The sequence below is a fragment of the Prionailurus viverrinus genome, chromosome F2 (assembly GCF_022837055.1).
Source record: "Prionailurus viverrinus isolate Anna chromosome F2, UM_Priviv_1.0, whole genome shotgun sequence".
In the NCBI taxonomy this organism is placed as follows: domain Eukaryota; kingdom Metazoa; phylum Chordata; class Mammalia; order Carnivora; family Felidae; genus Prionailurus; species Prionailurus viverrinus.
The window spans coordinates 44894530-44921101 of record NC_062578.1 but is presented as its reverse complement, the minus strand read 5'-3'; the positions used below and the strand labels follow the sequence as shown (position 1 = coordinate 44921101).

At 39.7% G+C, this 26572-nt stretch overlaps 1 protein-coding gene and 2 long non-coding RNA genes across 3 annotated transcripts in view; 2 read left to right on the top strand and 1 right to left on the bottom strand.

Annotated features, from left to right (window-relative positions):
- The window catches only part of STK3 (serine/threonine kinase 3), a 282030-nt gene extending 267824 nt beyond the window's left edge, over positions 1-14206 (top strand). Inside the window, 1 exon segment of the mRNA XM_047842418.1 lies at positions 12833-14206. Coding sequence (XP_047698374.1) covers positions 12833-12991 — 159 coding nt within the window. The 3' untranslated portion in view covers positions 12992-14206.
- On the bottom strand, positions 923-14409 carry LOC125156408 (uncharacterized). Its single transcript, XR_007148591.1, has 4 exons — positions 14243-14409; positions 2415-2503; positions 1365-1446; positions 923-1000 (listed from the first exon to the last, which is right to left on the bottom strand). It is a non-coding gene; the product is annotated as an uncharacterized LOC125156408 (long non-coding RNA).
- A 53-nt stretch (positions 14410-14462) lies between these two features.
- Positions 14463-15183, top strand: LOC125156406 (uncharacterized). The gene is made up of 2 exons (XR_007148590.1): positions 14463-14657; positions 14957-15183. It is a non-coding gene; the product is annotated as an uncharacterized LOC125156406 (long non-coding RNA).
- Positions 15184-26572: the final 11389 nt, after the last annotated feature.

The following is a 26572-nucleotide window of genomic DNA, read 5'->3' as shown; positions in this document are numbered from 1 at the left end:
TTGTTCTTGGTGATATTGGTAAGAACTCTATCCTCCCAGGGCACTTCATTCAATGCATGTTTGTCAAAAGAGTAAACTGTGGTGTCTATTATCATTTTGAAGAATTTTTTTTACAGAAGCCATTTTTCTGGAAAAGAATGAGTCGGAATCAAAATAAATGTATTATCCGGCTTCCAGAATAAACATGCAATGGAGCATGAGACCATCCTGTAGTGGAATAAACGAAATATGCTGGATAATACCCTGATTTTCCCAGATACTCCTTTTCCTTTACTTAAGTTATAAGTGCTCCTACTTGATAGCATGCGCGTGCGCGCGCACACACACACACACACACACTTTTTTTTTTCTTTTACTTTTTTGGAGTTAACAGATATGTGCCACAGTGTTGAAGGGGACTTTTCCTGTTGCCACACATTAGCACTAGAGACCATAGCTGAAGACTGCAGTAGCCCATATTCTGAGGAGAGCCACCAACAATTGAGGCCAGACATCTCTCTCCAGGGTTTACTAAAAGCCCTACCATCTTTCTTTCATTCAGTAAATATTTATTAGGTACCTGTTCCAGGTAGTGTTCTAGGCACTGGGGGTGCAGCCATTGAGAAAGTTCTACCCTTATGGAATTCACAATCCAGTGGTCTAGTGGAAGAAGAACGTAGCTCTCTTCTTGCTTCGACTAAAGTCAGGGGTGGAGGGATGTCTTCCAGAGAGCCAGTCACAAATTGGTGGTGCCTGCAGGAAAGGGAGACTGGCATCTAGTATCCCAGCCAGCTGCTCGCTAAGCTGGTTGAACCAGCAAACCCACTGACGTGCCACTAGAGCAGAACTCAGTGGGGAAGTTCTGGGAGTCTGGGGGGCATATTAACATAGACATAAGGAAAAGATGCCTGGAATAAGAGAGAGAGCGATGTCCGTGTCTCTCGCAAAGAGTTCTGTAGGTAGCAGACTTCTGTAGGTGGAGCCAAGGCCTGCAGGGTAACCGGGGTCATGTTGGCATATTCTAGGAAAGAAGAGACTAGGGTATCTCTCCCTTTCCTTGGGTCCTGGTGGCCCCTGGAAAGTATAGAGAACAACCTCTGCAATCTCTGTGGCTCTAAACATGGAGGTCAGACATCATAATGCTGCCAAGGGGGCTTCCAGGCCAGAGGAGACAATACCTCACCCAGAGAGCTGCTCTCAAGAGGGGTGAGCACCACGATAGTACTGCCCACCCTGTCAGGAAATCCACACACACTCCTTAGTCACAAACCACCAGTAATCAACCAAACCAGAGCAGGACTGAAACCTCCTTCCACCAACAAGTAACCATTCCCATCACAGGATCCCGGTTTCCTTCCCAGCTCCCAGCACCAGAGGAGCTAGACCTTGAAAAGAGATGGGAAGAAGGTTCTAGATGCAGGCATCCTCTCTTTCCACTGTAAGCCTCTTGGTCTGTGCAAGCCCATACTGAGGGAATGAACAAAGTTTATCATTAATATGACATTGAAGTTTATAATTAGCCTGGACTTTTAATAACTAAAAGTGACCAGAAATCAGTGAGATCTGTCCAAGATTCCTTAAGGGATGTGTCAGGGAAATTTGGCCTAGTACAGCTGAAAAAGTATGAGTGGAGAAAAATGAAACTCTTTTAAGTTTATACAATGGTTACACAAAGATTTGACTGCCCAATAAACTAGTTGCAGATATATTTTAAGGACTTTATAAAAAAAAATTGTAATTTAAAAAAATATTTTTATGTTTATTTATTTTTGAGAGAAAGAGAGAGAGCACAAGTTGGGGAGGGGTAGAGAGAAAGAGAGACAGAATCCCAAGCAGGCCCTGTGCCATCAGCGCAGAGCCCGACGTGGGGCTCGACTCCATGAACCGCGAGACCATGACCCAAGCCCAGATGAAGAGTCAGCCGCTTAACTGACTGCACCACCCAGCCTCCCCAAGGACTGTTTTTGTAAATGTTTATTATCTTCCATACTAGTCATAAAGTTAATTTTTAAAGAAATAAAATATATAAACAAAGTTAATCACTCAATTTGTTAATCTCATTTATGGCTTAATCAATGTTTTAAGATATTCAAAGTATTCATTGGAATCGCTAAGAGAAGGCATCAAAGCTAATAGAACTTCTTCATCTGGCCCTTAATAGATCTGGAAAGATTTAATTAGTAATTTGGTTTTAAGTTACTCAGATTTTGTTGTATTGGGCCTAGAATTTTAGAGCAGCTTACAGTATAGCAGGGCTATGCAGGAATGAACTCCTCCCTGATATTTTTAGCAGACAAAACTACTACTAGAAACCGAAAAGCGTAGAAGGAATGGGTATTCAGCTGCCATTAAGGAATGCAACTGAAATGTCATCATTCCTTTTTCACATGGGTGGCTCAAGTTTTCCAGATCAGGGTGATGATAGGGATGCTTACCAGCTTGCAGCTCATGGGGAGATCCCAGCTGAACACAACACCAGAGCATCGGGCGGACAATCTGAATGGGCACAAGCCAAGTCTTGCTTCTGTATCAAGGGGACATGTCTTGTTGGTTTTGTCTTGGCATTTCTCTTATTGATAAAATGATGGCATCTATCCCAAATCACTATGTAGGAATGCATTTATTTTGCTAGAGAGCTGATAAAATTAAAAATGCTTAAACATATCACTTATTTCATAAGGCCGATTATAGCTCAAATACAACAATAACTTATAAATAAAATACTCCATTGAGAGGAAAGCTGGGATTTTTAAAAGCAGTGCTTCCCTACTTTTAATCTCTGAACAATCTGTCAGGAACTGTTTTATGTGATTTCTGGATTTTGAAGTGCTTGTAGATCTTGGGAGACCTAGGAAACAGCTCTTAGTAGACTCCAATCCCAACTTCTATTAGTGGGTTCGATGTGGGCTGTGAGTGCCTGCATGAACACGTCTAGCTGAGAGACCTGTGGTGGGTCACTTGGGCTCTCCTGGTGTCCTGACCTCTAAAATAGGGCTGATAATATCTACCCCATAAGGTAATTGGTAGGATTAAATGACTTCATGCCCAGAGCGTAGGACAGTGTCTAACACATTGTAAATGATTAGTAGTCAGCACTTTTCTCTTCTCCTCCACTGATATCCACAAGAAGTGGTTTTCTCCCTTTTCTTTGGGAATGAAAATAAAATCTCAGTGTCTTAAATTTACTTTAGATGCCCTGAGGTTAAACAAATGCTTCATGGCAGTTTCTCTTTAGAGTCCTGAAATATTTATAGTCATTTAGTCAGTCAGCTGTAGACAGGGGCCACTCAGCTCAAACAAGGTTGCATGTAATTCTCTCTCCAAATAGTGTCTGTTTTGGGAAGAAGGTTCTGCTAGTAGATTAATGTGAATGTAGCTTTTAAGGGCATGTTTTACAGTGAAGAATTCCATTTTTATTCTTTAGTGTGTCAAGTGTGAAATTATCACAGTCTTCGTTATTTTTATAACTCCCTATTACTCCATATTTTAAATGTATCTGCATGTCTTTCTTTAACAGGCTTCATACTAGTTTGGATTGACTTGAGAGTCTGTGTATTCTTCTCAGTCTGGAAATGAAATCAGGAAATGCCTTAATACATTGGTATTTCAATGGTTTTTGAACAAGTGTCATACCTATTATCCCTGTTGTTCAGTCTTAGGGAAGAAGGCCCCTTACCTGTTTATATATATCTAAACTAATCGGCAGATTTGACTGGATTTTTGCTAGTATTTTGGTGCATTCCCCACTCTCACTGTTAGCAAAATGAGTGTGGCAGCCTCTGTGAACAGTGTTTTGTAAAACCGACCCCGATTCCATTCAACACAGTAAAAATTTGAGCTACAATGGAATATTAGGGGGAAAAGGAGTATACTGCTCCAGGCCACAAACAACTCAAAACAGTCTGAGGCATGCACTGGTAAATCCTATAAAATGCTATAGGCAATTCAGCATCAAAATTGCCATAGAAAATTATTGTTGTTAGCCATTCTGTTGATAGTTCATATTGTTAGAATTGCTAGCAGATGGGAGAATAGATGAGTCAGGATACGGTATTAACAATCCATATTTTTTTAATCACAAGCCACTAATAAGGTCTGTAGCATCTGTGAGATTTAAACAGTTGCTAGGAAGAGTTTGTTTTCCCAGTAAACACAGCAAACCTTGTACAGGATTTTCTTGATTGACTATTTGACTAAATGTGTTAACATTAACATATAAGACCATTTGCTTCATTGTGACGGTGTCGTGTTTATTTTGACAGACTGATTATAGCAGCAACTCATGGACCCGTTGAGTCTTGAATGTTATCACATTTATGCATTTTAAAACTTCATAATCTTATTTCTGCTGTTTTTAGAGAGTAAGACTTTTGAAAAAAACCTCTCATGTAATTGGGACTGTTTTTGACAAAATAATATAAAAATCTAAGTGTTTTCCTCAGAGAGCTCTTAAGATACTATTTTAGGAAGTAATTCACTCTTATCACTTGAATACAATACATTAGGTTTTTACATTTGTTTTTAATTTTTTGTTTAATCTTTATTTTTGAAAGAGAGAGAGACAGAGCGTGGGCAGGGGAGGAACAGAGAGAGAAGGAGACACAGAATCCGAAGCAGGCTCCAGGCTCTGAGCTGTCAGCACAGAGCCCGACACGGGGCTCGAACCCACGAACTGCGAGATCATGACCTGAGCCGAAGTCGGACGCTCAACTGACTGAGCCACCCCAGCGCCCCCATTAGGTTTTTGTAGTAGGTTGGATACATAAACTTGCAGAAAGTTCTGACGTTACTGACAACTCTTAATGGTCAGTAACTAGAAGCTTTTCTGGTTCTCATAGAGTTCAGAAGTAATTCTAACGATTAAAAGAGTGAGCTATCAAAACAATCAGTTTTAAGATTTAATCTTACCTTCTGTGTTCTCACACCACTGTGTTGTCTGTGCCCCTGCATCAGGCAAGAGCTAGTAAGTAAGGGAGCTGTTCATTTGCATATCATTTATTTGGACTTGCTTTTTCTTTTTTAAAGGCTACTAAGAAATATGGTTTTGCTGGGTAGTGATCTGTAATCCTCCCAACCTCCTGGATGGAATGTGACAATCCAGGACAGTTATTAACAAAATGGGCTGCGTGGTCAAGCTGTCACTTATGTCCCAAACTATACCAATTTTCAAACAAATGCTGACCTCTATTGAAAAGTGGTTTTGACTTTTTTAACTTACAGGCAATCCATCTGCTCTTCTAATTATTCTTTAAAAGTTAGGGTTTTTATTTAAACTCTTTCACTTGTTTTAAACAGCCTTTCTATAAGAGGTGGGAAGTCTAGTCTACCGAGTGTCCTGAAACTTAAAGAAAATGGTATTTCTACCTTTTGCTGACTTTCTGCAGTTTATTTCATTGTAAAAAAAAAAAACTGCTTTATAAAAATATCGTATGCAACGTTTTCTCTTCACTGTGATCTTCCTAGTTGAATATTTTCCCTTTCAGCTATTTTCCCTTTCAGCTCAGGTTGAAGACCCTGGAAATTTCTTAGCACCACACCCTTCCTATTCATGGTGTCATAACATTTTGAACACTCTGGCAGTGCTAATTAAAAGTATCAAACTTGGGGCGCCTGGGTGGCTCAGTCGGTTAAGCAAACGATTTCAGCTCAGGTCATGATGTCACAACTCGTGAGTTCGAACTCTGCATCGGACTCCGTGCTAACAGCTCAAAGCCTGGAGCCTGCTTCGGATTCTGTGTCTCCCTCTCTCTCTGCCCCTCCCCAACTCATACGCTCTCTCCCTCTCTCCCTCCCTACTTCTCTCTCTCTCTCTCTCTCTCTCTCTCTCAAAAATAAGTAAACGTTAAAAAACATATGCATCAAAGTTGTTATAATGAAAAAATGCATTGGCCTCAAGGTCAGATTGTATCTCTGCCATCAACCAACATTGTAACTTTGAGCAAGCTGGCTCCCATTTTCTCACCCAAAATGAGGAAGCTAAAATAGATCATTTCTGAGGTTTTCATTTGCAGTAAGATTGTGTGAGGTTTAACTCATAACCCAACCTTATAGTTTATGCTCCTGTTAAACAATGGTTTGTTCATATCCAGTGGTGTTTAATAATCCCAGATTCACAAAGTGTTTCTCTGAGGCTCATATGATTCAATTTACCTGACCTCAGTTTAAACTCTTTTTATGGCAATTGATTTTCTTCTCTGTCCTTAATATGTCTTGCCCCCTGATACTTGTCATTTCAAATGTTCAAGAGAAGCAAACATTCTTGTGAATAGAAAAACATGCCTCGGGTAATAAAACAGTATTGTCCTGAAACTCATCTCCTTTTCTGTGGCTGTGAATTTGAAGAAGTTCTGTCTTTGCTGATAAGGCCTTCCTGTTACCGCACGCCCACTCATTTAGTCACTTAATGAAGTTATATATCCTTGATGTTCGTCACAGTTGTCAAACTACAGTTTTCTCTCAGAATGTTAAGATCTGAAAATCTAAGAATCATCGTTCGTTGTGCAAGTTCTGTGTTACCATTAAATTCAAAATCAAATGTTATTAAGTAGAATTAGCCTACAACATATAAAAGCCATCTCGAGATGAGTTATTCATTTTTATACATTTGTTCACATACAGCCATAACCACAATGTACGCATAACCTAAAATTCTCTTCACTGACTTCACTTACAGAACTCTAAACTGACAACTATGGTTTACTCTGCATTTATTTTGGAATTAGTCATCTGGCAGATGGCTATGGTAATATAGCTACTTTGTGTTCCTTGTATTGTAGAAAGATGGTTCGTAAGTAACATTTCTTTGCTATATTTAAAAATATATAAATTCAAGTCAATTTACCACAAGCTCTGTTGATCCATAAACATAAAAATTCTGAAGTGATTTCCCTTCCTTTTTGTGAAGATTTTCAAGAAAGCTAATTTTAGTGACTGAAACTTCTGTCACAGTAATATTGATACTAATTCAGAAAGCTCAACTTTTCCTTCTTGTATTATCCTCATTAGCCCCCAAAATTGTTTTCATTTGGATTAGTATTTTAAAAGGATGATAGTGGAATTGTTTAATATTACAGGACCATGTTTGTCATTATGAGTCTCCATAAAATTTTATCTGGTTTGTGACCCTATTTACTACTAAGCCGTCGAGCAGTAGTGCTTTCCAAGAGCTTGGAAAAGCTGCTCCTGCCCCATTTCTCCCAACCCCACAATCATTTTCATGCCCTGTGAGGCTTGGTAGCTACAGAAATGCAGAATGCTAAATATATGTTATTAGGATTTATCATAAGTCAGAACTCAGCCAGAAGTGCATGTCTAAAATCATACCCACTGTATAAAAAGTGAAAACTTCTACCAGTTAGATTCACATTTTTTTTTTGTCTAGATGACACCATGATCCAGTTATTTAAAAATCTACTGATATTTCTCTTCTATTAACAAAACGAGAAGAGCCTCTGGCAACAAAAGCTACAGTTTGGGGATTATTTTTTGTTGGATACCATAGATCGTAAGATCAAGGAGAAAACCTTGTCCTGGATAATCTGATCTTCATCAGTTGCTTCGGTTATAGCCTAAATGCTGATGATTCCCTAAATCGGTAGCTTTAATTTCTCTGCTGAACTCCAAAACTCCAAATTATAATCCATATCTAATGTCTCCACCCTGATGCCTTGTTCATTTCTCAAACTCAGCAGGACTAAAATGCCATGTGATCTACTCCCGTACCTTTTAATGATAACTCTACCCCATCACCCTAGCTTGAAGCCAGAATCATCCTAGCCCTTCCTTCTTCCTGACCCTTCGTAATCAACCAGTCAACAAAGAAAGCCCTATCAGTTCTACTTCCAAGTCTCTCAGATCCCTCCCTTCTTCTGAGTCTCCACTTCCTTTTTCCTAGTCCAAGCCTCATCCTCTCACTAGACTGTGCAGTAACCTGCTGACAGGCCTTCCTGCCTCCATTTTCACCCATGGTATTCCATTTTCTATACCTGCTAGTAGGTACATTTTTCTATCTCATATATGATCATGTCACCAGTTATGTTCACAATTATCTAGCATTTCCTTCTTCGCTACAGAAAGTTTGTAGCAACATGCTTAAAGGTCTCCTGTCTCCTTCTGTCTCCTCTCCTGACCCCTCCCCCCATGGATCCGCCCCACATCCCAGCAGCCAGCTGAGGTCTCCAAAAGTATGGAGCATTTGGGTACCTTATACATTTCTATTCATGCTGCTTCCCTTCTGCCCTGTCCTATTTGCCATCTTCTCAGCTTACCCATCCTTCAGTCAATTAGCCATGTGTGGACCTGTCTTGCCAGCTAGATTGCAAGTTCTCTGTGGGAGGTAGAGTGTTCTATTCATCTCTGTATCCACATGCTTGGTCCATAGAAATTATCAATAAATATTTTAATAAACGAGTACTCTGGAGTTCTCTGACAGCTCATCTGAAAATGTGACTATGTATGTTTCTTACATAGATGTCAGATTTCCTGTAACTTCAACCTTACAGAGCCACAAATCTGAAATCAATTTTTTTAAAAAACAAAAACACTAGAAACAGGTGGTACAAGCTTCAGCACTAGAACCATGCTCTGTCTTTCCTAAAACAGCCTCAAGCCGTCATTAACGTATTTATTTTTATTTAGTGTAATGCTTTCTAGGACCGTTCAATCACTTTTCTGGTTCCCAATAGATGAACAAACTATGTAAAGAGAGAATGATATCCATCTAATGAGGGTCATGAAAAGGAGCTGATAGCTTTCTCTCAAATGAAGATAAAAAGCCAAAAAGGAGAGAGGAAATTAATACATGGCATAGATTAGGAGTAGAAATTAATAATGGGGATTCATCATTAAGGAAAGATTGCTTTAAGTCCTGTGTCCTCTCCTTTAGAAGCCGGCATATTCTGTAAAGTACTTCATAAAGATTTTCTCTTCAAAACAGTTGAAACAAAGTTTTTACCACCTAAAAAACTAAGATTTAGATACTTCATAAATTTTCTTATATGGAACATCTAATTCCCTAACAGTCCTGGATGATTCTCCAACATCACAGACCTGTTCGTCACACATTTTACATATTGAAAATATACAAGTCTATTGAGGAAAACTTTGTTCTAAGTAGCTTCTTTCTCTGAATTTAGTCCATTACTGTAATATAATATTTATAAACTGTTGGTAATTTGCCCCAGTAAGGTAGTATAAGATATTTATAGGAATATCTTAATGCAAAAATTGTTTTCCTTTGCCTTGATGCTATTTCTCCTAATCTTAGAGTAACCCATTCCTTTGAATCATTTTTTTCTGTATTTCTATTTACCCACCCTCATGCCATGGTATTTAGCAGTACAGTTTGATAATTTCTTTTTTTTTAATTTTTTTTTCTCAACGTTTTTATTTATTTTTGGGACAGAGAGAGACAGAGCATGAACGGGGGAGGGGCAGAGAGAGAGGGAGACACAGAATCGGAAACAGGCTCCAGGCTCTGAGCCATCAGCCAGAGCCCGATGCGGGGCTCGAACTCACAGAAGGCGAGATAGTGACCTGGCTGAAGTCGGACGCTCAACCGACTGCGCCACCCAGGCGCCCCCAGTTTGATAATTTCTAACCGTGTTTACAGTATCTAAAGTTTAAATATTTTTTAGAATATCTGACAGGGAGACCTGAAACTCATTCATAAAAGTCAATTGCAAAATAATAATAAATAAATTTAGAATCAAATACTAAATTGTGTTGTTTAAATTATGAATGTTATATTGAAACTCAGAGATGGGAAGATTAGTGTGGACTGAAAAAGAGACAAAAAGTGAAATGGGATCTCATGTAGACAGCACCCGGACGCGTCTTTCTTTAATTTTTTTTTTTTTTACATTTATTTATTTCTGAGAGACAGAGACAGAGCGCTCGCGCACAGGGGAGGGGCAGAGAGAGAGGGAGACACAGAATCCGAAGCAGGCTCCAGGCTCTGAGCTGTCAGCACAGGGCCTGACGCGGGGCTCGAACTCACAAACCACGAGATCATGACCTGAGCTGAAGTTGGACGCTTAACCGACTGAGCCACCCAGGTGCCCTGTCTTTCTTAGGGAAACAAGGCCCTGTGTGGTGTCTAATCGGTTCTTCATCCCTCCCCCCCCATCACCTGTTCGTCCAGTTCAGAAAGTTCTGAAGTCCCCTATTGGCTTATTCTTTATCCTCCCAGAGATTTGAACATATTTAGCCATATTAATAGTGGCATGATTAGTACTTGGGTTAAAAATTAATGAAGAATATGATAAGATACAATGCATGATAATATAAATGCCTGTAATGGTGTGATATAGTAAGGTAGCTTCTTTTTATGACAGGGCATATTGTATATATATATTATTATATATACGTATACAGCAGAACTTTTCATACACCAAGGCAAGTGGTACTCACCTTCAGAATCATCATCCTGGGAGCCCACATACTCTTTCCCGTAACACTGTCATGCCTATATTTTTGGAACGCCTCTTTTGAATTTACTTCAGAGTCTGTGACTCATTCTTTTCAGTATCCTCAGTGGTGACAAATCTTTTTCAGTGAGAATGGATTTTTTAGAACCAAGAGTAATTTAGGGCCAGGTAAGGTGAGGAAAGTGGAGGATCAAGCTGAAAAATGCTATTTTTGGTTAAAATTGACATGTTGACTATAAAGTAATGAGAGCACTTTCTGATTTGGCTCATAAAATAACCAAAGACAGTTCTCTTATTAAAACAAAAAAATGCTGCAAGTGTTATCGTATTAAGACCAAGTCTGAATTACTCTCATGGAATTCTCCTGCTGTGGAGCAGATCATGATTCCCTAAAGTCCAAACCCTGCTTTGCCTAGCTTGGGACCCCACCAGCCCCTGGTTCTGCAGCAACCATAGTCCTTCCTCAACATGGTGGAGCTTCCTCCTCAGGGCCCTGCTCATCTCTGAGACACCCCCCTTTTCAAGGACCAGCATGGTCCCTGCTCCCCTAAAAGGGATCAGCTTAGTGACGCTTCTCTCTTTTTGTTGGGAATCTGTTTAAAAAAAAAAAAAGAGCAAGAAGCAATAGATTTGTCCCCAGGAAAATGTACACTGAACCTGCGAAATTGGGTACCTGAGAAGCTTATTCATGGACTTAAGAACCTCTCACTGCACTCAATCTGTACTATAGGCAGTAGGGTCTTGTGTCAGTCCCACATGTTTCTAGTTGCTGATCTCACCCTTCTGACTAATATGCAAGTTTCCTTTATTTTTTTTAAGAGAGAAAGAGAGAGGGAGAGAGTGCAAGTAGGGGATGGGCAGGGAGGGAGGGAGGGAGAGAGAGAGAGAGAGAGAGAGAGAGAGAGAGAGAGAGAGAGAATCCCAAGCAGGCTCTGCACCACCAGCACAGAGCCTGATGTGGGCCCCAACCCATGAACCATGAGATCATGATCTGAGCCAAAGTCAGACGCTTAACAGACTGAGCCACCCAGGTGCCCCAATTGGCAAGTTTCTTAAGGCAAGGAAATAGTTCAGTGCTTCTTTGCTTTCCTTACAGTACCTACCAAGATGCTGAATATGTAATAGCATTCTGTAAATCACTGTGGTTTAACAGATTTTTTAAAACCACTTACCTGCCACCATTGCTTTAATAGTTTCTGAATGAGACAAAGTTTTAGACTTTTTTTAAATGTTAGTAAGATAAAGCCCAAGTGTTAGGTTATATATTTCAGGGCAGCTTAAAATATGTTTCTCAGGAGATAATCCATATCTTGCTGTTTTCACATATAAAAAAAATTTTAACGTATATTTATTTTTGAAAGAGAGACAGAGCATGAGTGGGGAGGAGCAGAGAGAGAGGGAGACACAGAATCCAAAGCAGGCTCCAAGCTCTGAGCTATCAGGACAGAGCCTGACACAGGGCTCAAACCCACAAACCGCGATATTATGACCTGAGAGCCAAGGATGGACCCTTAACCAACTGGGCCATCCAGGCGCCCTGCTTTTTTCACATATAAATAATTACAGTAAAGCTCAGCATGCCACAGATCCTGTTATGTAGAATGGATTTCATCCCCCTGACCTGAGGCCTCTCACCTCCTGTTATACAGAAAACCAGTAAAGGATTGCTAGTGTTGTCTCTGGAAGCCAGAGTAATTGAACTGAATCACTGTGGTCAAACTAGATCATTTAGTCAAATCACATCATTATCGTCAAACTATAATGTATGTGGTGAAAAGCTGATAGTTTATTCTCAAATTGACCAGCAGGTCGGAATTTACTCGTCACTAATATATCAGGCTTGGGATATTTTGAGGAATAAATTAAAAACCTTATTGTATCAAAATGTTTGGGATAGAAGTATTCTAGGTAATTTAATTTTTTGATTAACCAAGTACTTAAAATTTAAGCAATTGGTAAAATGCAGGATAGAATGGGTAATTTAACCTGCATGCAATCTTGTCACATTCTTGGGTGATCTCTGCAAGTGTTCACAATTATGACAGTGCTCCAGAGCTGGCGAGGATGTGAGAGGTTAGAGTGAATATATCCGGAGCATATCCTGAAAGTCCGTGTGTTGGCAATGGTGGATTTGTTTTTCTGCCCTTCTTTAAAAAACTAATACTTTTCATCTGCTTATTTTTCTCATTTGTTCTTTCCTAAAAGCAGAGGTTTTTTTATTGCTTTTGTTGCAGAATTACTTAAGATTCTTATAAGGCGTGGCTTTTTGGTTCTTTAGTGAAGGAATTCCTGTTTTAGTTATTGAACCATATTTCAAAGACGTTGTAGAGAGTTTGCTGAAATATCCATGCTAAACCCCATTAGATTTTAGCCTATTGTAGATAATTTTATACTGTATTGATATCTTCACTTTTTTCTGTTTCTAGTTAAAAAATCTAAGTCTAGAAGAACTACAGATGCGGTTAAAAGCACTGGACCCCATGATGGAACGAGAAATAGAAGAGCTTCGTCAACGATACACGGCGAAAAGACAACCCATTCTGGATGCAATGGATGCGAAGAAAAGAAGGCAGCAAAACTTTTGAGTCTGATTTCTTCCCTGTTTGTTTCTATAACTATTCTGGAGACCAAGAAACCACTAAGAATTGAAGGAATATTATTATTGGGTTTTTTTTAATCCCTAAGATTTGTGCTCTACAACTAGGCAACGGTCCAAAATTGACAATGGTACCTATCTAGTAAATTTCCACAGGGCAGAATTTACAACTATAGCCACTATGTTTTCATTCTTAGGTAATGAAAACAACAGAAAGGTATTCTTCTCTAGATCTGTCAGCTGCATACCAGCACTAAAACTGTGTTATAAAACAAAAGCTGTGTTTAGAGACCTTGAAAATCTGAAGCCATTGTTTAATTGTACAGCACCGAAGGGCTTTATGTTACAATATTCTTTATTCTTATTTCTGGTAGCTTATTTATTGTATCCCCTACGTAAGCTTATTTATTTATGCTGTTTCACTTTGTTTTGTTTTTAAGGACGAGATCAGGATAGCTTTGGTGAAGGTAGGGCACATTAATAATAGATGATAACGTACAACCAAATTATACTTTCAGCAGGGAGCTATGGGGGTACATTCCTTGATTTCCAGGATAGTTTTCCAATAGAAGCAAAGCAATAATAGCAATAGTACCCAAATGGGCCAGACATTTTTTTATACTGAAGCAATAATTCCATTTTTACCTTCTGAAATTTTGTTTAATGTTTTTATTCCTGATGTTTGGTACAAATAAAACTATATTTAGATCACATGGAGCTATAATGTTTAAAACCAAAGAAATCAATGGAACTCTTGCACAAAAAAGTGTGGTAAATATTTTAAAAGAAATAAATCCTTAAAACAAATGCAATTTGTTTCATGTTTCATATGTAGGTCTGATAGCTAAACTGTATCAAACTGTAATATGCTCATCAAATTTATTCCTGTGAAAACGTGCTCAATTGTCACAGGACTTTTTTGTTGATTTCACTTATTTCCTGGGAATTGGTAAACATCATGTGCCTGACGATAACAAAATAGCAGAAACATTTGTACTGAACTGTACAAGCCTTGGGGACTGAATAAAAAGATTAAAACCATTAAAAAGAAACTCATTTCTAAGCTGAATGAAGGTTTGCGTGATTGATCTGGGACCAGTCATTTCCGAAGCTACATATGGCCATCTTGACCGTGTTTGGTCTTTTGTGTGTTTAATTACTGTGTGTAAATCATAAAGACAAATAAATTTTACTGTGCCACCCAGCGTATTGCGTCTCTCTGTCTTTGCAAAAAACTCACCACCTGGATTCTATCTTTTCCTGGCGAGGCAGGTATATTAGTGAGGACGGGCTGGATGATGGATAACAACCGTGAAACCTCAGTGGCTCAGCGTAGTAACACAGCTCATTTCTTTCTGATGCTCCGTGCCCACCCCCGCTTGGCAAGATACCCTGCTCCTGTCGCTCTCACCCATGGACCCCACCGATGGTGCCTTCACCCTCTGTAACATTAGTGGTCACCCTAGCAAGGGAAGGAGCACTGACAAGTCACACAAGCTCCACTGTGACACGTGTCAGGTTGGCCACACCCTGTGTTCAGAACCAGTCACATGGCCACTCCTCATTTCAAGGGAGCAAGGAGATGCAACCTTACCATGTGCCTGGAGGGGAGAGAAGGGAGATGCCGGCAGGTTCACTGATGACCACCAAAGAAGGTATATCATCTCCAAAGAGCTTTTATTCCGTTTTAAAATGGCAGATGCGTCCCAGGTAGTGCCTTGAAGTAACATTTATCTCTGCTCTGTTGAGTCCTTATAAGTCACATAAGAATTACAAGATTGTTTAAATAGTGGGAAGTATTGAAAAATTTCTAAAGGTAATTAAGAATGAAGACTAAGTCTACAATATATGCTTCAGCTGCATACTTATGGAGTCTACTTGGGACAGTCAGATGAGTCAGTCCCCTCAAGCACCCTACCTTTTTTACCCCTTTCTTAATTGTTTTTCTTTTCAGTAACCTAATACCCTGCCTAATTTGGTGGAATCAAATGACTGACTTGCTACCATCCAAGTAAAACCGCCCACATGAAATGTCAAGAAACCTATGAAGAGGATTTCTCTCCAGTTTGCTAAATTAGAAAATGTATGCAAATTAATTCGATGAGGCCTGTTAACCACTCTTTCTAATTCAGTCTCAACAAGAATCCTCCTTTTAATAGTAAACATTGAATGTTACAATCACATTGTAATTTGTATATAAATAGGTTTTATATCCTGTTGTTATTTTTATTCTTTATACACACACACACACACATACACACACAAGAGAATTAAGAGCAGTGAGCATATTTTTATTTTAGAGACTTAGGAAGCTCTAGAATATTTTAGGATAATCTTTTAAAATTCTTCCAATCTTCTCAGTCTCTGTCCCCCACCAATCAAAAAAAGGAACTTATGATAAGTTTTGAAGAACCAAAAGCCATGAAAGAAAGCTTCAAGTCTAGGTAAGCCTTGATTAATCGTGATGCTGAGGAAAGAGTTTTCTGGTTATTTTAATGAGTTTAAGAAGAAGCCTCTTATTATCTTAACCTTGGCTTCTGAGAACATTCCAAAAATAGGTAAGTGTACTTTCTGCACACCCCCGTCCTTTCATAAACGCAGAATTGTAAGTGTGATTGTAGCTAATGAGTGAGGATTTTGTCTTGCCTAAAATCCAGCATCATTGTATATGTTGTTCTGTAGATGAGAAGGTTTTTTCTGATCCTAGATGACTCATCTCTACAGACTTACAATACACTTAGCTTATTTTAGCAGTAATAGTTTTATGTTCATAATATGAGCTAATTTGGTAAATATAAATTGGGGAAGAAAATGTTTTTATTTAAATGGATTTCAAAATAATACCATCTATTATTTGGGACATTTACTATTTGTCAGACACTATGCTAAACAACCTTACATACATGACTTACGTGCTTTTGTGTTTCTTTCCTCTGCTTATTTATTGAATCACATCCCCAAGGTTTAAAATCACTCTCTACTCACTGAAGGATATGTAGCTTCTCTAGCGGAAATTCTATAATACATCAATAAAATGTTTTTAACTTAGTCACAGGAAATCTTTTCAAATTACTGACACATTAGCATTCAATAGGAATGCTATTTTTGTTTCCTATCCTGTGTCAAAGATTAATGATTAAAATAAATCCTGAAAATACTAATGATACAACACTCTAAATAGAACATCATTTTTTAGGGGCACCTGGGTGGCTCAGTCAGTTGGGCATCCAACTTCGGCTCAGGTCATGATCTCATGGTCCGTGGGTTCGAGTCCCATGTTGGGCTCTGTGCTGACATCTCAGAGCCTGGAGCCTGAAGCCTGTTTCAGATTCTGTGTCTCCCTCTTTCTCTGACCCTCCCCTGTTCATGCTCTCTCTCTCTCTGTCTCAAAAATAAATAAATGTTTTTAAAAAACCCATCATTTAAAAAAAAAAAAACAATTGGAGTTACATTGCATTAGTAAACTGTTACCAGGCATAGGTGTTTCATCAAAATGCTATTTTGGAATCCTAGACATTTGGTCCCAAAGCTCAAGAATTGGGGGTCTAAAGAGAGAACTACTTTGCTTTTTGAGCAATCTGATGAGATGTGGACTCAAGGGTGCATATACCTTAGCTGGGTAGTTTGGTGCCACCGAATGGTGACTTATCCTCCAGGAAGTCAGTCAGTTTCTCCCTGTTCCATGTCCGCACGAAATACCTGAACCTCAGCCAAACACTTCCCTGAGCCATGAAAAGACCCCAGAAGAGAAAGCAAGTGACCAGTTCCGTTCTTCCACCAATCTTGGAAAACCAGCTTCAAGGACGTGTTCTTCTCGAGCTGGATCATATCAGTAGTCAGACTCCCTGCCACCATTTTTTTCACTTGATTAAGCTCTTTAAATTAAAGTGCTGATTTTAGGAGTTACTCTTCTGCCCACAAGACTTTGCCTACCAAATTACGAATGAACTCTGCCTCCTGGCACTCAAGACCTGCATCATGCCCCAATGGACATGACCTCATCTTACATAATTGCTTTATTTGAGCCCTTTCTTCCACCAAACCGAACTGCTTTCAAACTCTATTATAATGATGTGATTTATTATTGGATTATAAGGTTCCTGGGAGCAGAGACTTGGTGTTTATCCATCTTGTTTCCCCACATTGCTTTCTCGGATGTTAAATGAAATCGGTAGCAAATAAAGTTTCATTGAATAGTATTAGCCCAAACAACAAAATTGTCATCACTAATCATAAAGGCTAATCGCTCTCCTTACACCCAGGTAATCACGTTGACAACAATAATACTAGCTTCAACCAGGTTTTGAGCGTCTCCTAAGCCATGCACTTTCGATTTATTATCTCAAACCTTCATAACAAGATACAGTCTTTTTCTCAGAAAAGAAAGGATTGGAGAGATTAAATGAGGTCACAAAGCTAGTCAATGCCAGCGTCTGTCTCCAAAATCTTTGCTTTTTCCACTAGACCACATTGCCTAATAAACACAGGAGGTCTGGCTTTAGAATGTTGGACGGGATTGCTAAGCCTGCTTGCTGATCTTAGAAAGAGAAGCTTTTCAGTTAAAACTTAGAAGAGGACCATTGTTAGCTGATGTGATCCTGTTCTCCATTTCAAATGGGACCTACATTTTCTGAAATGGCATCCTTCCTACATGTGGGGGAAAGAAAAAAAGCAGAATGCATTAAGTTTCCAAGATGACTTACACAAAGATTTTTTTTTTACTTCGTTATTAGGGTATATTTGGACTTCTTATGCCTTGAAAATCTATGTATTTTGTAAACTGAAATGTGTCCATTTCACTCCCTTACAAAAGCCTGCCTTGGTTAATGAGTATTTGGAGAAACACTAACCAGCATGGTTAGTACATGGACATGGACATGGAAAGTTAGTACATATACATGCAAAATACATGGCCTCAGAAGCTAAATTACCTGGGTTCAAATCCCAGCTCTTCCTTTACACTTTTATTGCCCTGGGCAAGAATAACCATTCAGCTAATCTGTGTTTCCATTTCTTCATCTGTAATAATGCAGCAATTGTGAAGATCAAATGTTCTGTATCAAATGTAAAATATTTAACAAAGTTCTTGGCATATGGCACATAGACATAGATTGAAAAATAAACTTTTAGGGGTGCCTGGGTGGCTCAGTTGGTTAAGCATCCAACTCTTGATTTCGACTCAGGTCATGATCCCAGGGTCTTGGGATCAAGCCCTGAATCAATCTCCATGCTGAGCATGGAGCCTGCTTGGGATCCTCTTTTCTCCCTCTCTTTCTGCCCCCTCTGCCCCCTGTCTCAAAATAAATAAGCATTAAAAAAAAAAGAATGAAGAAAATGGCTCTGTTCTCCATTGATGAGCAAATTTATTAGAACTTCTAAAGTGCATTAGAGTCTCCTAGAACCCAGATGTGTGTTCCATTAAGGGCCTGGCCTACTCTCAGGTAGTGATTTGCACTGAGGAAAAGCATATTCAATTTTTAAGAGTGTTTTCTTTTCTATCTAAAACAAAGTAAATAGTAAGCTAAACATTCCCCTCACTCCTGCCTAAGACTCTCCTTTCTATTTTAGGGATATTGTTAGGACCAACATTTATGAAGACCCCTCTGGAAATTTCAAGTTTATGCCCTTAAAGTTTTGTTTCACTGAAGATTTAGCATTCTTGGTCCTTAAAAATATGAGTCATGCAACTGATGGTTTCCCAACTTGCTTTGATCCCAGGAAGCTCAAAATCAAACTGACAGTTAAAAGCCTATGGTATTCTATGATCTGCATACTTCCATTTCCATGATCCTATACTTATAAAACCTGAAAATATTTTTTAAAAGAAAAAGAAAATATCTGTGAAGGTTTTGGTCCTTCTGCTATACTTAGAAGGATCTGGTTCCCTATTATGTGTAATTTTTATGTCTTCTGACAGGGTTCTTGTGGGTGTCAGATATGGTAATGAGTGTCAAGGGGGTTTGTTCTTGAGGTCCTGCACCTAGAACTCTGCTGGAATCTTCCACATGTGAGTCTTACCGCCCAAAAGGGTATGAGACTCCTAGATACTGAGATAACCCCTATCCTTCCTCTTTGGAAAGAAGACAAGCTAGAGAACACCATAATGCCCTTGGCTCCTGCACCTGTGCCCTTGGCAACCTGTTCAAATCACATTTACACAAAACCTGATTCAGGATGACCAGGCAAGCACCCTAGCTTCCAGCCCCGGGTCAGCCAACAGATCAGAATTGCTAAAGAAGCTTATCTACTTCTCAGGATTTTTCCATTCCTTTTCCTCTATTCATATGCCACTTCATATTCCCAATGAAAAGAGAAGGATATGAACCAAAAAATAGAGGAAAGCAAAGGGAAATAGATTTTGCCTAATATTAAAATGACAGTTGTATCCCCAAGTTACAAGTAGTGTCATACCCCACATTTCTTCGATAGAGAAACAAGTCTATTCCATTTCAATGGAAAGCACTCAAAGCTAACACGTTCTAAAATTTTTCTAGGAGAAAACTCAGTGCCTGTCCATGTTGAAACCAGACAACCAGTTTTGTCTTTTACATTTTTATAGAATTTTCCAAGGGGAGAGGGGTAGGGCAGGGGGGAAATGGGTGATGGGCATTGAGGAGGACACTTGTTGGGATGAGCACTAGATGTTGTATGTAAGCAATGAATCATGGGGATCTACCCCCAAAACCAAGAGCACACCGTATACACCGTATGTTAGCTAACCTGACAATAAATTACATATATATAAAGAATTTTCCAAGGTGAACTGTAATTGGTTGAGTGGAAGTTAAACACCACCTGATACTAAAGCTCTCAGTTTTTACATATTTTCTTTTTTTTTTAAGTTCCATTTATTTTGAGAGAGAGGGAGAGAAAGGGTGTGTGCAAGTGGGGAGGGGCAGAGAGAGAGGGAGAGAGAATCCCAAGCAGGCTCCACAATGTCAGCACAGAGCCTGAGGATGACGTGGGGCTCGATCTCACGAACCATGAGATCCCTACCTGAGCCAAAATCAAGAGTAGGACGTCTAACCCACTGAGCCAGCCAGGCTCCTGTACATACTTTTCCTAATGTTCCAGTGTGTACAGAGCATGCGGGATGGGGGCAGGCCTCCAGCTGTGCATTTATTTATTCAGCCTCCCCATTTATTCCATGACAGCTTGCTTTCCTATTTAAAAAGAAAATTCTTAGCAAAAATATTCCAATGAGAAGACATAATAGCACTTGAAACTAAAGTCTTTGATGTTAAGAAACAAGATGCTTGGAAAAATCTGAAACGTAGAACCGTTCCATCATTAAGGAATCATTTTGTGGATTCATGAATTCATTTTCTGTTGACCTTTCACAAAGTATATAGTTTTTTTAAAGGTGTACCAGCTGATGACCATAAATCAGTTAACGTGCTTAGAATGTGGACTTTGGAAATTATTTCTGATATCGATAGACTAATGCACCTGGGCCTTAACAAGTTTCAGCAAGGATTTTCAATTTTGAAAGTAAATTAATTGCTTTAACAAGCAAGTTGTAATTCGGGATATGATTCCAGAATCTGAGTGTGGCAGGCAATCACAGAAATTAAAACACAATGTTTTTAAAGTTCTTAATGCAAAATTATTTCAACTTCACACAAATATAATGAGTTGCTAGTGTTTTTAGGTCAATGACTTCTATTGTCTTGCCGAGTACCCTGACATGTATTCAAAGCAATGACCCCATATATGTATCGTGTATAGAGATATATATGCTATTTGTCTATAGTGACCATTTCTAGCTTGGCTGAAAGGAAACAATAGCTTCTTCTGGTAGAAAAGGGCCCTACTGTGTCCAATTCGAAACAAATTCAGTGCTTTAGTCCTTGAGGCCATTATGAAACGACAAAAAAGCTTGTCTCTTACAGATTGGTACTCCTCAAAAGTAGGTGTCTTTGAAACTCTGCCACTAACTTGCTGCATGATCTTAGGTGAGTTGTTTAACCTTGCATAAGTCCCACCTCCTTTACCAGAGAAGAGCTTCGGGGTTGTGAAAAGTGGATGAGACACACACGGAGAGCACGCTGCCCAGCACTCAGAAGGCTCCAGTGACTTGCTCTCTTTACTCACCAACAAACATCCATTGAGCACCAACTACATGCCAGCTTCCCAGCTAAGTGTGGGAACACAGAAATGAAGGCGACATGGTTCCTGTCTGCCCAAGAGCTGGTGCATATCGCCGGGTGCAGGGCATAGATACACGAGTGTGGTGAGTGTGGTAAAAAGGATACCACAAATCCCTGTGGCCGCAGGAATTGAGGAAGTCTTCACTGAAGCGATATTTGAACCGGGCTTTGAAGCTTGGGAAGGCAAGAGAGGGAGAAGGGCACTATGGGGAGGGCAGAACATATAGGAAGAACATATAGGAAGGCAGAGAGATGAGAAAGAATATACGGTATATCTTTCAGTGTCTAAGAAAGTTTATTGCATAATAATGTGTGTAGTGGAAAAGCATCAGGGATCATTTGCTTTGCTTGCTCTCTTTGCCCTGCAATTTAGGAGGTGGCCCGTTTGGGGTTTTGTTTTGTTTTGTTTTGCCAAGTCACTGAATGTTTTCAAGATCAATTAATTGCAAGTAATATCTGGCCTATTTCCTGGTGCCCATGTCTACCAGTCACACTCAGCTGCACTCATTTCCATTCTTTGATAGTATATGGAAGAAATGTTGTCTGTGGTGGCTCGCTGAGGTTGACTGTGGGGGCAAAGGAGCCAGAGAAAGGTGGGGAGAGGGTCAGCAGCCGCATCTAAAGGAATAGGCTTATGCTCAGTTCCTCAAATCGCTTCACTGGCTGTTTGCCTCGACTGAAACATTGATCTCCTTTTTGTCAGTGGTTTTTCTCTCAAGACCTTCAGCGTTTTCCACCTCCAATCAAGGCAATTACCAAAGGAGAGGGCAGGAACATAAAGGCTAACAAAGTAGCATAAATTAAAAACAAATGTAACAAGATAAGACAAAAGGGAGACAAAAGTAGAGCAGCAGTCTGGAGCCATGAATCACATTAACAAAACACTGCTTACCATGAATTTGGTTCAAAGCTTCCTAAGGAGCCCAAGTGAAGAAGGAAACCAGACACAGTTTAGATACCATCAAACTCAGCTGTTCAATATGGCAGCCACTAGGACTGGAAAAGAAGCTAGTCCAAGTTGAGATGAATCCTGGGTAGAAAGATACACATCGTATTTCAAAGACTTAGTATAAAAGAAAATGCAGAATATATCATTCGTATTTTTTAATGTTGATTACATGTTGAAATAGTATTTTAGATATATTGGGTTAAAATATCTTAATAAAATTAGTTTTATCTATTCCTCTTTTAAAAAAATATGACTACTAGAAAATTTAAAATTACAGCTCACGTTTGTGGTTCTCATCGTGAATCTATTAGACAGTGCTGGTCTATAAGATAAAAGCATTCATCAACTGATGAATGGATAAAGTGTGGTATATTCATGCCAGGGAAGATGGTTCAACAATCAAAAAGAATGAAATAATGGGTACAGGGTTTCTTTCGGGGGTGATAGCCATTTTTTAAATTGTGGTAAAGGCGGCATAACTCTGACTATATTACAAACCACTGAACTGTAAACCTTAAAAAATGAATATAATATACTTAGCTGTGTTATAGTAATAAAATAGAAGTTATTGAACTTTATCGGGTCGGTGGTGGGGGTACGGTGTGGAATAAAAGCATACTCGCTTGCTCAGAAGAAACTCGACTCTTCTTAGCACCAGGTTAAGAAGTATCTCTCTAAGGGCACCCATTGGAAAGCATACCATCCCTATTTAATTTAACATCAATATTCATTACCAATATTCTCAGAGCAAACACAGGGATGACTTTTGCAGATCTGTCTTGCATGGTGTTTTCAATTGTTGTCAGTGGCGTCATACTCTGTTTGGCAAACACCTACATGCTAATGGCACTCAAATTCCTGCCTTCAGCCCAAGTCTTCCCCTTAAAACTCCATACCCAGGCATTCTTAATGTCTCACGCATACTTCACATTCAACATGAACAAACACCATCCCCCCTGTATTTTCTACCCAGTTGGTGCTACCATATACCATCCCTTCACCAATGCCAGAAACCTAGGATTCTTTCCATTTTCATTGTCTTTCCACCCACACCCTCCCTCTGCCAATTCAGGCTTTCCAGTAGTTCTCGAATCCGTGTCCTCATCTCCATCCTCTCTCCACTGCCCCTCAAGCATTCATCATCTGCGTCCTGGAAGACTGCAGCAGCCCCTTAACTGGTCTCCGCTCCAGTTCTTCCCTTCAAGTCATCCCCTCCATCATTTGCTGCCACATCAATCCAGAACACAATGGATTCTTATCACCTGCAAGATAAAGTTCATTAAAGCAAATACGGCTCTCTAAGACCAGGGCCCTGTCCCCCTCTCTCTTCTCAGCTCCGAACACTCCTTCAAATGGCCTATGTCTTCTGCTGCCCACCCCTCCTGAACCTGAAGTGGCCAGTTGCAACTCATCCTGTCAACTCAACTTAGGGATGCCTCCTCTGCATGCCCAGACATGGATCACCATCACTGAGCTTTCCATATTGCATTATTATAGTATCTACTCATTCTTCTTTCTTTCCTATCACCTAAGCTGCCCAAGAGCCAGCACTGTGCCCATGTTTTCCTAATCTCTGTAACACCAGCACAGGCCCTGACATAGCAATGTTTAATAACTGCTTGTTGAATAAGGGATGATCACAGATAAAAGAAGTATGATTTAAATTTTGGGTCGATGCAAACAGCCAAGAAATCTTAGAAACCCAACTTTGAGGTACTAACTACCCTTATCTGTTCCCATTACAACACACTGTGTCTCCAGTGTCATTTGGTATTTGCTGAACATGTGGATAGGAAGATAAATCAACGAATGAACAAAGGTACAGGCAGAGAGGTGAACTGAAAACAAATGGCTTTCATGAGAATAGGGCTGCCATTCACAAAATTATATCTCTGTCATCTCCCAAACCAAGATTACTCAGTATCTAACACTTTGGAGCCTCGGGAAGCATTTATTTTTCCCTTGAGCAAATAATTATTCGATTGAATGTGAAAATTCATGTGACAAATATCGCTGTATTTTTGCATCCAGCTATATTCTAAGGCCTGAATGAATATACCCCAGGTTCTAAAAGGGAAGACGTGAACTGCTTTAGTGCCATTATGTAGTGAAAATGGTCACATCTCTGGAGCTCTAGACCCTTTGATTCATACAAAACAGACTGATGTGTCACAGAAATACGAAAAGGGGAGCAGAATCTTTCTTTTATTTAGCTCTGAGACAGTGTAATTTTTGTTTCTATGATTCTGTGCGAAGAGTGAAGGGTACCCATGTTTCTCAGAACAGTCTCAGGGCTTCCTGCATCATGAGGCACCAACCACAGCATTAAAAAGTGCTTTATAAAATGAAACATTCAGTTGATGTGGTGAGAAAATAAAAATGTCCTTGCGTGCAGTACAGTTAGAGAAAGGCTATATATTTTACTACCAGTTCTAGTTCTTAGTCTATACATTTGCTACCTGTGTGATTAATATGAAAGATCCAAGCACTGATGACAGACCTGCAATCACCACCACACAAAAGGTAGTGAAAAAGATAGTATTTGTAATGCCTCTAAAGCACAAAGCTGAGAAATTAGTTTAATGGTAAGAGATTCTCAGCTTAATGACACATTCATGCACAGGAGCTAGCAAAAAAGTGCTTCGGGAAACTAAATGAGCTCTAGGCGTTTAGACACCAGACATTCAGATGATTGGAATATGCCTCAACTAGAAACACACCCGAAATCTCAGAGCTTAGTTGAGGGCTAACAGAAGAACAGGTCCTGTGCTTTTGGGAGCTTGACGAACTGGGGAGGAGAGGTGTTTGAGCTAGTCCAGGAGAAGTCACTGAAGGCTTGAATTATGACAGGGGACTGGTGACAGGGAGGAGAGGGCAAATCCAAGGACTATTTGGGAGATTGAACCAGTGGGGTCGGTCGACTAAGTGGGATTGAGGGATACAAAAGAGTGAGAGGTCAAGGATAGCACTGAGGACCCCAACTTGGGCCACCCTAAACTATGATACCGTTAATCAGAATAGGAGTGGATTTGAGTGGTAGGATAATGAGTTAAGATTTAGACATGTTGATTTTACATGCCTGTGAGATACCCCCCAGCAGGCATCCTGGAGGCAAGTGGAAGCATGAATCTGGAGCTGGGTGAGGGAGTAGTGCTGGAAATGAAGACTTTTGTTGTCAAGTAGAAGAGTGGACAGAAAGAACAATTGGAGACTGAGCCAAGTGAAGGAAAAGGGGAAATGACCAAGGATAAAGCCCTGGGGGGATTGGCAGGACAAGAAGAAGAGCCAACGGATTTTTATAGTAGGCAAGGAGGTATGAGGGAGAGCTGGAAGTCAAAAGAGGAGAAACTTCAGGGAAGAGATTCCTCACCGCTTGTTGTGACACATAGTAGACATTCAATAAATGTGTATTGAACAAATAAATACGGTAACTACTGAGTTTCCATTTGACTTTATTTTTTTAATGTTTATTTATGTATTTGGGGGGGAAGAGAGTCCACCCACATGAGTCGGGGGAGAGGGGGAGAGAGAGACAGACAGCTAGAGAGAGAGACAGAGAGAGAGAGAGAGAAATCCCAAGCAGGCTCTTGCAGAGCAGAGTTCGACACTGCACTTGAACTCAAGAACCCATAAGATCATGACCTGAGTCAAAACCAAGAGTCAGACGCTCAACCAACTGAGCCACAAGGTGCCCCTCATTTGACTTTAAAACAAAATTTATGTTTGTGTTCATTCATACTCTAGTGGTTACGACTGTTGGCTTTAGAACCAAATGGAAGTGGGCTGGAGCCCAGCTCTGCCACTTTCCAGTTGGATGGCCTTGGACAAGGTACTCAGCCCTCAAATGAAGATAATATTACTCACCTCATTAATTGAGTATCAGAGGGGGATGACTAAATAAACTCTGGGACAACGGCTGCTAGGAGCAGATAACAAGAATAGAGTTGGTTTTTATGAACTGACATGGAAAAAATTCCCCAAGTGAAACTGAGGCATTTTCAGAATGAGCAGTTTAGAAAACCACTCTTCAATACGCCAGGTATAACAATCTGTCTATATACGTCAATAGGAAGTTCTGGAGGATATACACCAATACAATAATAGCAGTGACTCTGGGGGGGGGCTGGGACTGAGGTTGGAGGGTCATGTGGGTTTGAGTGCTTCCTATAAAGTTTAATATTTTGTATGACAGACGTATTTGGCTATTGCCTGTATAATTATAAATTGATTCACTTTAAAAATACATTTAAAAATTATTCACCCTCCAGTGTTGTAGGGAAGACTTCAACGAGACAATGACTATAAAATTTGTTTCCTGGCACAAAGAAGCTCTTGTTACACAGGCTATATTCACTGTACTGGAAAAGGCAACAGGAAACAATATTTCTGAGCACTGACTCTGCCTGGCACTTTCTTTACATGACATATTCTAGAAGGTAGATGCTTTGTGTGGCCTTGGGCTGCTTAGGTA